At 58.0% G+C, this 10,270-nt stretch overlaps 1 protein-coding gene across 2 annotated transcripts; it reads left to right on the forward strand.

Moving 5' to 3' along the window:
* The first annotated feature begins 6 nt into the window (after positions 1-6).
* On the forward strand, positions 7-10,254 carry SP2 (Sp2 transcription factor). Of its 2 annotated transcripts, none has more exons than XM_026864667.1 (6): positions 7-1,396; positions 5,074-5,149; positions 5,754-6,707; positions 7,289-7,616; positions 9,622-9,796; positions 9,880-10,254. In XM_026864667.1, exons 2-6 carry the CDS (start codon positions 5,087-5,089, stop codon positions 10,232-10,234), a joined length of 1,875 nt encoding a protein of 624 aa, XP_026720468.1. In that variant the 5' UTR covers positions 7-1,396; positions 5,074-5,086; the 3' UTR covers positions 10,235-10,254. The 2 variants fall into 2 exon arrangements, with proteins under 2 accessions (XP_026720468.1, XP_026720467.1); XM_026864666.1 differs by lacking the exon at positions 7-1,396 and adding an exon at positions 1,479-4,797.
* The last annotated feature ends 16 nt before the right edge of the window (positions 10,255-10,270 follow it).

Raw genomic sequence — 10,270 nt, forward strand, 5'->3', positions numbered from 1 at the left:
AGCTGAGGGCCAAGGCGGTTATCCCTGGTCCTCGGGGATGTGCAGCGCAACAGGATCTGGCCCGCTCAGGGAGCCACATTGATGCTGCTGGAAGTTTCCACCGGGGCCTGTTGCTGCTCTGGGGGAGCTGCTGCTCGAGGGAGCCCCACAATCCGTTTGCTCCCGCACCTCAAAACCTTCCTTGTGTGTGCAGGGCGAGGAGCTGCTCCCTCCTCGCCGAGGCTGGCCCTTCCGCAGAGTGCCTGTACATCCCTTGGCTCGCTTTATTTCAGCTGCTTCTCCTCTTAATCCTCCTTAAAAAGTGCCAGGGAATTTCCCCCCAGCATCAAGGAAGGAGAAAACAAACTCTGGCGTTGGCCAAGTGGCTGTAAGGCCTGCGCTGTCACAGACCTGGCGGAGTCACACCAGGAGTTAAAACAACAACAACAGAAATCCTGGCCAGTTTATTCTAAGACATTGTCTGATTTCCTGCTGTTAATATGTAAATATGCAGGTGTTTGAGCTCCTTTATGCCTGACTTTGAATACTTGCTTATGGCCATGACAAACATACAGGGCTGTTACCATCGGTGTGGTTTTTTTTCTCCGTGACTGTGCTTAGCTTCATAATCCTGAGCAGTTTTTTTGCAGTTGCCAAGGTCTTTCATGGATTTTAGGGGGACTCTTGGTTCACCTTCGTGCTCAAGGTGCTAATAAAACCACGGTAACTTAGATCAGGTGTGTTAACTGGCTTAAACCGAGTGCTGAAAGTTAGGATCATGTTCCCCCTCCCTGTGCCCCCCAAAACAGATCCATCAGGCAGATGGGAAAGGCAAAGGAGCAGAGACTCCTTTGCAATTTAAATACCTGGACTGCTGGCTTGTGACCTGTCTGTAAATTGATGTGGTATTTCCTCTCTCAGAGGGGGGGCGATGAGAAGGTAACAAGGATATCCTGGTGATAGGGCTTGAAATCGTGCTCCAAAATATACAAAACCTTTCCAGACCCCTCCCAAAAGGGAATTTAGTAGCCTGCACTGCTTGAGCTGCAGGACGGGGCGTTGGTTGTGGCTCCGAGGACTGGCAAGTACCTTCTCAGCAGCGTTTGCCTCTGTCCCGGGCTCCTCCGCTGAGCTGGGAGCTGTAAATCCCACAGAGGACTGCCTGGCAGCTCTCCGAGGAGAAGGGCTTGTTCCTGGTTAGGAAGAAAAAAAAAAACAAAACCCCATCTCTCCCCTTTATATCTCTTGTAGAATATTGAAGATAATGGCACAGTTTCCAAAGTAAATAAATTCTTGGGAGAAGCGAAGGAGCCACCTCTGAGCAAACCTACCAATCGTGCTGGTGTGAGCGGTCCAGCTGGCTGCTAGCAGGCGTTTCCTCCGGCTGGACATGGGGTCTCATGGGCTGGCGCGGTTGGTAAGTTTTCTCTTCCTACAGCTCCATGGCTTGAGTCCTTTGGACTTTTTTTTTTTTTTTTTTTTTTTTTTTTTTTTCCCCCCATCTGCTGTGAGATCATGACGGGCCCTGAGAGCTCCTCGAAGCGCTGTCAGGCAGACCTCAGGGTATCTGGACAGTTGGTCAGGACGTGAGGCGCTTGGTTCTTGTGTCCCGGGGCAGGAATGAGTCCTGGTTGTGCTCGTTTGAGGAACTTAATAAAGGAAATGGTTCCTGAGCCACAAATCGCAGAGTTTTTAGTTCCTTTCTCCTTTTACAGGAGTGAAGGCAGGCAAAGGGCGAGACAGCTGTTTCCAGTCTGTAGGGAGATGGTTTCCATACAAAACTGTGCTTGTGACAAGCTGAGGAAGAGGAGGTGGCCAGAAAAAAAATGAATTTTATGAATCGGCGCCCTTTATTTGCCTTAAGGGGAAGTCCTCTTCCACTTGAGGCTTGGCTGGGGGGGTTACAGAAGGACAAACGGGACCTGAACTGCTCAGCAAATTGTTTGTGGGGTGTGAATAAGTGTGTAACGCGGAGCAGGCAATGGTTTCAGGGCATGTGTCTGTGTGAGGGTGCTGGAGGGGAGCTCCTGCTTCTCAGGAGAGTCTGTAGCCCCCAGGATGGATTCAGAATCATTGGCACTGACTGTCCCTCTCCCCCTTCTATCCTGAGCAAACACGTGGAGAGTGAAGCCTTGTGCTCTGGTACCCGCTCGGTTTCACCGCGCTCTGAGTAGGTTTATACAACATTACACCCTCCGGAGGTGAAACTGTTGCTGCTGGACTCGGGAGGTGAATTGTAGAAGTGAGAAACTCGTGGAGGGATTACACCGCAACTGCAGCGACCCAGAGCTTCTCTCCCAGTCATTATCCTTATTTATTTGTTCGGGCTAATGGGATCTCTCCTGGTATGTGTCTCTCTCTTTCTGGCCAGCTCAGCATTGCTCTTATTTGTAGTCAGGGCTGTTAATCCTCAGCAGTGCCCTAATTCTGCTGAAAGGGAGGGTGCAGCCGTTGAACTCGGGCAGCCGTACAAGCTCCCGGCTTGCTGGGAAGAAAGCGTCCTTTTATCACAGGCCAGCTTGCTGGGTGCGAGCGTCTGATGCTTTCGTCTCCGGGAGGTTGCCACAGCGAGTGGCTTCAAGGGAACGGATGCCCTTCGCTAAGGAACGGGGCGAGTTATTTCCATGCGATGCTATTCCAGGCGCCTGGGACTCTGACCTGACTCTTCCCGGGGATTTATGTGCTCGGTCACAGCAGCAGGGCTCTGAAAGAGCCTCCGTGGTGCCTCGAGAGGAGCCGTGGAGCCTGTGCTGGTGAGGGGCGAGCTGCCTGCCTTTGGGAAGCCAGCTCCTTGGTGACTTGGCCTGGGGCCCGATCGCTCGATTTCTCAGTGGGTTTTTGTGTGGCAAAAGGCTTTGCCTTCCCAGAGAGGAGGTGTCTGTCTCGGTCCGTGCTGTGCAAGGGGAGCTGAGGGCCTTCACCTCTGGTTTTATGTGAGCATTGCCTGCATCTCAATTACCTGGAGGACTTTTCCCCCGACCTTAAGCTGTAGAAAGATGTGACGAGCGTCCCTTGCATTGGGCAGCAATGCATAAGCCTCCTGCACCGTCCCTGCTAGCCGACAATTTCAAAACCAAACAAACCCCTTATTTTCCCACTGCAGACGTGCCTTTTGCCTGGGGCTCCTGCAGCCACGTGCTGGCAGCGGATGATGCTTGAAGCAAGGTCAAGTTCACTCTCCCTGTGGTTGGGTGCTGGCCCCGTTGCCCTCAGCCAGCCTGTGCTGATGCCTCTTTCCTCCGATGCTGCTGAGCCCTTGCTGGGCCGCAGAGCACGGTGTTTGCTGCCATCAAAACGAAACCCACGGCTGGTTTTCCCCACCCATGTAGTCCCTCGTCCTGCCCTGGATCCCCCGCAGCTCCCCGGGCAGGGGTGTGAGGTTGTTAAACAGCTGCTCTGCCTGTGCCAGATCTTCTCTTCGCCGAGCTGGAGCCCAGCGCTCTGCCGCAGTCCTGGGACACGGTTCTTGCCCGGTCCCTGTAAGCAGCAAAAAGCCACTCGCTGTGCTTACACAACACTTAACTGGCTGGTACGATCTGTTATAAGCCATCCAGGGCTTTGTATCTTCATCCTGCTCCTCGTCCTCTGCCAGCATTTCCCATCGCTCCTGCCATCCGAACATCTCTAAATGCCACAGCACTGGCTTCCCGTCGGCTCGCCCGCGCTGGGGCTGTCTTTTGGAGACGCCTTGAGTAAACCCCTAGCATCTGTATTCCTCAGACGGCCGTAATTCCCCGTTTGAAGTCAGGACGTTGTCAGCAGCGGTAATAAAGTGCATTCGAGCTCAGACAAGTTCTCCCTGGCACCTTATCTAGGCAAATATTATCAAGCTATTGAGCCATACAGCGACTGCTGGATGGGGGTGACTGGGGAATTTGCCAAAGGAAGTGTTGAGGGTGAAATGTCTTTCTAGTCCAGAACAAAAGATTTAGCAAATTGTGAGGATTTAGGAGTCTTTTTCCCTGGCTTTGCTGTCTTAAACCTTTAAAAACAAACTGTTGTAACTGCCCCTGTGGCAAAAGCAGCCTCAGCCTCGGTGTTATCGCTCTGCGGCATTCTGGGCAGAAGTGCTGAGTGTCAGAGTTGCCAAACTCCCGAGGAGAGTGTTGAGAGAGGAAGGCAGCGAGGCCGCAGGGGTGGTGAATCGTCCTCATCCTCACAGCTGCCCCTCGGGGCCGGGGGGCCCCTGCCTCATCCCACGCTCCCACCGTGCCATCGGAGGAGCCGCGGCCGCTCGCCCTGTGCCCCCCCGCCCACCTGTGCCTGCCGAGGCCCTCGAGTCCCCTGCTCCTCCACCGTAACTTGGCCCTTGCCTCTCCCCGGCGCACAGATCCCGTTTATTTAACCGCCGTCGGCTCGGTGGCCCTGGCTCCCGTGGGCACCTCCTCTCCTTCATGTGCCGCCTGCTGCCACGCTCGCCGACAGCTTTTCTCAGCCCCCCGAGGTCCCGCTGCCATTCAGCACCAGCAGCTTTTTTTATTCCCCGAAATGACCTTTTAATTACATAACGACTTACAAACACTCGGCACCCGACAACATACCAAAATAATTGAAACAATGTTTTTCCAGCCTTCAAAAACACCATTCTGTACCAAAACTCGGTCCTTTTTGATTCCCCAAGTTAGAAAAACATCTCGGGGAGATGGCGTGAGCTGGGCACGTGAGCCCGCTGGGCACGTGAGCCCGCCGGGCACTCGCCTCCGCGTTGCAGTGGGGGGCTCAGCAGGGCTGTGATGGTCTCTGTCAGCCCCGGGGGGGGCTGTAGCTGCGGGTCAGGGCTGTGCTGGGGTGCAGGCAGATGAGCGAGGGCTGCGGCCGGTTGCTCACCGTAATTGGCATTTCCCTTTGGTGGCAAACAAACCTCAAAGGCAAGTGCAGGGGGAAGGTGATGAGGTGGTGAGATTCCTCTAGCCCCCCAGTAACCCCCCCGCTCTGCTGAAGGGGTGTGGGTGAGGTGTGACGTTGGGGGCAATGCGGGGAGACACCGGGAGAGGCTCTCGGGCGTCGGGGCCTCGGGCTGGGGGCACCGAGGAGCTGCCAACTCGGCTCTGGCTGCTGGTCTTACTCCTTCATCTCTCTGCTTCCTCCTCGCAGATCAAGAGGCAGCATGGCTGCGACTGCTGCCGTCAGCCCCAGTGAATACCTGCAGCCGGCCGCCTCCACTGCCCAGGTGAGCGCGGGGGCATCGGCGGGCTCCTGGCTCCCCCCCCCGGGGTGCAGGGACAATTCTGGGGTGCAGGACAGCAAACGCTGCATCCTTCAGCCCCTCCTGCCTGCGCTGTAGCTAGCGTTGCCACGTCAGGAGGAGCAGGACAGGCTGGGGAGCTGCGCTCTGGACTTGTTCCCAGCCCCGACACCAACTCTTCCAGAGTGTTGCTTCTCCTCCCCGCGGTGTGTTTTCCTTGAGGACCTCTGGGTCGTGTTAGAAGCTGATACCACAGGGTGGTCTTGAAATTAAAACTGCCTGTGACACTCCAGGTGTGTGTAATGGGTGTAAATACCAGCAGACTTGCAGGGTATTTGCAGCTTTATAGAGCTTGTAAGAACACAGGCACCACGATTAAAAGGCAAGTCGCCATCCTGATGGCTAAAAGTGGTGTGAGGAGGATTAGCTAAAGGCACATGTGGTGTGGGTAATTAAGCAGTTCCCTTAATAAGGGATGTCTCATTGGCGTGGACTGGCTCACTTTCGATAGTGTGTACCCTTTCCTTTGCTGACTTGATCTCCAGATGTTTGACACAAGCCCCTGTCTCTAACTTTCCCGGCTCCCCAGGACTCGCAGCCGTCTCCTCTGGCCCTTCTCGCAGCCACATGTAGCAAAATCGGTCCCCCTGCCGTGGAAGCCGCCGTGACTCCTCCTGCCCCTCCTCAGCCAACGCCTCGCAAACTCGTCCCCATCAAACCTGCTCCGCTCCCTCTGGGCTCCGGTAAGAACAGCTTTGGGATCCTGTCGTCGAAAGGGAACCTCTTCCAGATCCAGGGCTCTCAGGTCGGCACCTCCTACCCCGGGGGACAACTGGTTTTTGCCATTCAGAACCCAACTGTCATCAACAAGGGGACCCGCTCGTCCGCCAACATCCAGTACCAGGCGGTGCCCCAGATCCAGGCTGCGGGGGGACAAACCATCCAGGTCCAGCCCAACCTCACCAACCAGATCCAGATTATTCCAGGCACGAATCAAGCCATCATCACCCCTTCCTCTTCCTCTCACAAGCCTGTGCCCATCAAACCGGCTCCGGCGCAGAAGGGTGGAGCTTCGCCGGTGCAGGGCACGAGCAACGTGGTCAAATTAGCCGGTGGCAGCAACGTGACTCTGACCCTGCCCGTCAATAACCTGGTGAACGCAGCTGAGCCGGCCACGCAGGCTCAGATCCTCGCAGAGAGCCCCTCAAAGCCCAGCAAAAAGACTCGAAAGAAAACCATGTCACCCGCCCAGCCCGCCGCCGTGGCCGTGGCCGAGCAGGTGGAGACGGTGTTGATAGAGACCACGGCGGAGAACATCATCCAGGCGGGCAACAACCTGCTCATCGTGCAGAGCCCCGGCTCCGGGCAGCCGGCCGTGGTGCAGCAGGTGCAGGTGGTGCAGCCCAAGCAGGAGTCGCAGGTGGTGCAGATCCCGCAGCAGGCCCTGCGCGTGGTCCAGGCCGCCTCCGCCACGCTCCCCACCGTCCCCCAAAAATCCTCCCAGAACTTCCAGATCCAGACGACGGAACCCGCTCCTACCCAGGTACCGCCTCCTGCGTCCTTCTCCGAGGTCCCTCTGCCCTGGTTCTCCTCTGAGCCCTCACCTGGGCTTTAAAAAGCTGAAGGGTTTTGTGAGCTGCCAAGCATCCTCAGCTTGGCATCCAGTTTAGACATCGCTTGTGTGGATTCTCTGATGTCTGAGGAGGGCTGGGAGCGCAGCTGTTCCCTCCACAGGGCTTTACTAAGTCTCTCTTGCTGGCCACCTCCTTTTACAGTGGCCTTGAAACCTCTGCTGTGCCACCAGCGTGGGCTGGGCTGAGCCAGCCTGCTCAGAAGCTTTGGGGAGACAGAGAGAGGTGGGGCAGTGGAGCTTTAGAACTCTCTTTAGTGTTTCCTTTGGCAACCAGGCTGCAAGGCCAAAGCAGCTCTTTGCAGCCGTGCAAAAGGCCAAGGACCTTTCTTCAGGACGCCCACAAAGGGACTTCAGATGCTTGGGCAAGTTCTACTCTTTGGCTCATCGTGGGCCCAGATTCCTGCCTTGTGCAGGGAGGGCGACCATCGTGGTGGAGACGGCTGTGCCCGGTGGCAGCGGCTGGTCTCATTCCTCTTCTCTCCTCCCACCAGGTCTACTTCAAAACGCCGTCGGGTGAGCTGCAGACAGTGCTGCTCCAGGAAGCCCCAGCCATGACGGTGGCTCCATCTGGGACCTCTTGCAGCAGCCCCGTGTCCCGTAACTCCGGCACGGGAAGCAGCACCAGCACCACCACCACCAGCAGCAGCAGCAAGAAACCAGCCACGCGTAAGGAACGTCCCCTGCCAAAGATCGCTCCCGCCGGAGGCATCATCAGCCTGAACGCGGCTCAGCTGGCGGCCGCGGCGCAGGCCATGCAGACCATCAACATCAACGGCGTGCAAGTCCAGGGCGTGCCCGTCACCATCACCAACACCGGAGGTGGGCTGCGTCCTGCTCTGCCGCGGGGCGGGAGGGACAGCAGGACGCGGGCAGCTCCCCCATCCCCAGGACAGAAAGCCACGCACACCCCCCGCCCCCCAGCGCTTTTTTTTTTTTTTTTCAGCTGGGATATTGCAGCTTTGTAAACAGATCCCTTGTACCCCGAGGCTGAATGTTGCTGCCTGTTAAATGTTATCAGTTTCTGGAGCTCCCCTGTCGCTCCGGGAGGCCCCGGGTGTATCGTAGGGTGTCTCTTTGGTGGTTCTGCTGGGTGTTTCCAAGCCTGGCTGGATGAGCTGTGTCAGGGAGGGTGGTTGGCGGAGGCAGCCGAGCTGTGTGGTCGTGCCGAGCTGCAGGACGTGTCTGAGCGCAGGGGCTGAGCCTGCCCGAGAGCCCAGACCAGCTCTGGCTGCTCCCGAGGTGCCGGGGTAAGGCTGAGCTTTGCCCAGACCCTTGGTGTCTGTTTTTTTCCGGAGAGCTGTGACCCAGCCAGGCAGAGGGACGTGGTGCACCGGGGTTTTCCCTCCTGCACAGACCGCCCTGCGGGACTGGGACACCTCACATCCACTGGATGGTAGTTTAGGCTTCCAGTAGCCAAACTGGGAGAGGCGTGTTCACACACACACACAGGCTCTGTGCTCCTCCAAGCTCCGTAGCGAGGGATCACCATTCCCTGTGAGTGAACCCAGCCCCTCACCACCACGGGGCGAGTGTCTTTAAGCCAAAAATAGCCATCAGTGGCCGTGGAGCAGCCTGTGAGCCACAAGCAGCCCTGCTGCCCGCCTGCCCCCGTGTCACCAGATCCTGGTGGCCGCTCTGTCTTCCCCTCCTGCCCAGCAAACCTTCCCCAGCCCAGTCCTGGGGCAGCCGAGGGGCGGAAGCTGTGTCTGAGGGAAGTTTTATCTGCTTTCTGATCCAGAAAGACCTGCTGCCGCGCGGTGGTTTCTCTCTCAGCAAGAACCGGGCAGGAGGCCCGGCTCGGTTTTGCAGTCGGAAGCTGTTCTTTCTTGCTTGACTGAACGCTGTCAGCATAAAACCCGGGCCAGTGTGGTTTTGTGCTCTGCAGAGGGCCGCCGTCCTCGCTGGGGTTGCTTTTAAGGGGGTTTTTAATTGCTGCTTGGCGTGGAAACCCGGGGCCAGCCGCAAGCGTCGGCGAGATACCACGGGCAGATTTGGGTGCTGTCTGCGCTGCTGCCCGCAACGCGCCGCAAGGCTGGCGGGGGCCCCGCCGTGGCCCCGGCTGCGAAAGCGACCGGTAGGACCTGCTGGCTGCTGCCTGCGAATGAAACGAATTGAGTCGGGTCTCAGCCAGGGCTCAACTAGGACGTGCCCGAGCGGCCGTGTGGCCTCGCGGCACTGCCAAAGGGCTGCCCCGACCCTCGGCTTCATGCTTTCCCTTCCCGTGGATGTGGTGGCACCTTTGCTCAGCCTGCGCCCCCCGATCCCTTCTTCTTTCTGCTGTCAGATCCCACTCCTCCTCCTCATCCTCCTCCTCCTCCTTCCCTGCTTGCTGACGCTGACCCCATCTTCTTCTTTCCAGCCCCCGTCATGGCTGCCGGGTGCTGTGCAAGGCCCAGGCTGCCGCCTCCGTGAGCGCCCGAGCGTGGAGCGGCCCTTAGGGTCCGGGGTAAGTCCCGTTTTTTTGGTCAATATATTGCACGTTTTTTCAAAGTTTCTTTTTTGTTTCCTCTTTGGTCATTTCCCCACCCCGAAGGGTCAAACCAAAAACTTTGAAAAACCGCACAGTATATTCAGAAAAAAGGGACTTACCGGCCCCGCTTGGGGACCAGCACGTGGCGGGGCAGGGGGGCCGTGGCAGTGCTGCATGCAGGGCTGGGGCTGTCGAGATTTGGGGTGTCCCGTCCCGCACACGGGGTGGGGAGGGGTCGGGGCAGGGGGGGTCTTTCCTTCCAGGAAACCTCCGGAGGGGTTTCGGCCGGACCCGCGCGAGGAGCATGGACGGACGCGTTGGGGCAAAGCCTGACTCCCCACTTTTCCTCCCCAGGGCAGCAGCAGCTGACGGTGCAGAACGTATCTGGCAACAACCTGACCATCAGCGGCCTAAGCCCAACCCAGATCCAACTCCAGATGGAACAAGCTCTGTCCGGAGAGATTCAACCCGGGGAGAAGAGGCGGCGGATGGCCTGTACCTGCCCCAACTGCAAGGACGGGGAGAAGAGGTGAGCGGGGAGACACGGAGAGGGGCAGCCCTGTGCCACCGGCGCCCATCTCCGAGGCTCTAAACCCTGGTTCTCCTTGCCAGGCCGGGCGACCCAGGGAAGAAGAAGCACATCTGTCACATCCCCGAGTGTGGCAGGACCTTCCGTAAGACCTCGCTGCTGCGCGCCCACGTGCGCTTGCACACGGGCGAGCGCCCTTTCGTCTGCAACTGGGTCTTCTGCGGGAAGCGTTTCACACGCAGCGACGAGCTGCAGCGGCACGCTCGCACGCACACAGGTCTGCGGGGCGCGGCGGGGCTCCTTCCCTCTTCCCCCCTGGGAGAGTCCCCAAATCCCCCCTGCAGGGTCCTGAGCCTTGTGAGAGAACCAAGGGGATGTGCTGAGCCCAGGAGCGGGGTGATTTGGGGCCAGTGCAAGTTGTCCTTGGGGTTTAACTGAGTTACTGGGAGGGACTGGAGAACCTGGGGGGGGGGG

This window comes from Athene cunicularia (genome assembly GCF_003259725.1).
Source record: "Athene cunicularia isolate RWA chromosome 27 unlocalized genomic scaffold, athCun1 chr27_part1, whole genome shotgun sequence".
NCBI lineage: Eukaryota > Metazoa > Chordata > Aves > Strigiformes > Strigidae > Athene > Athene cunicularia.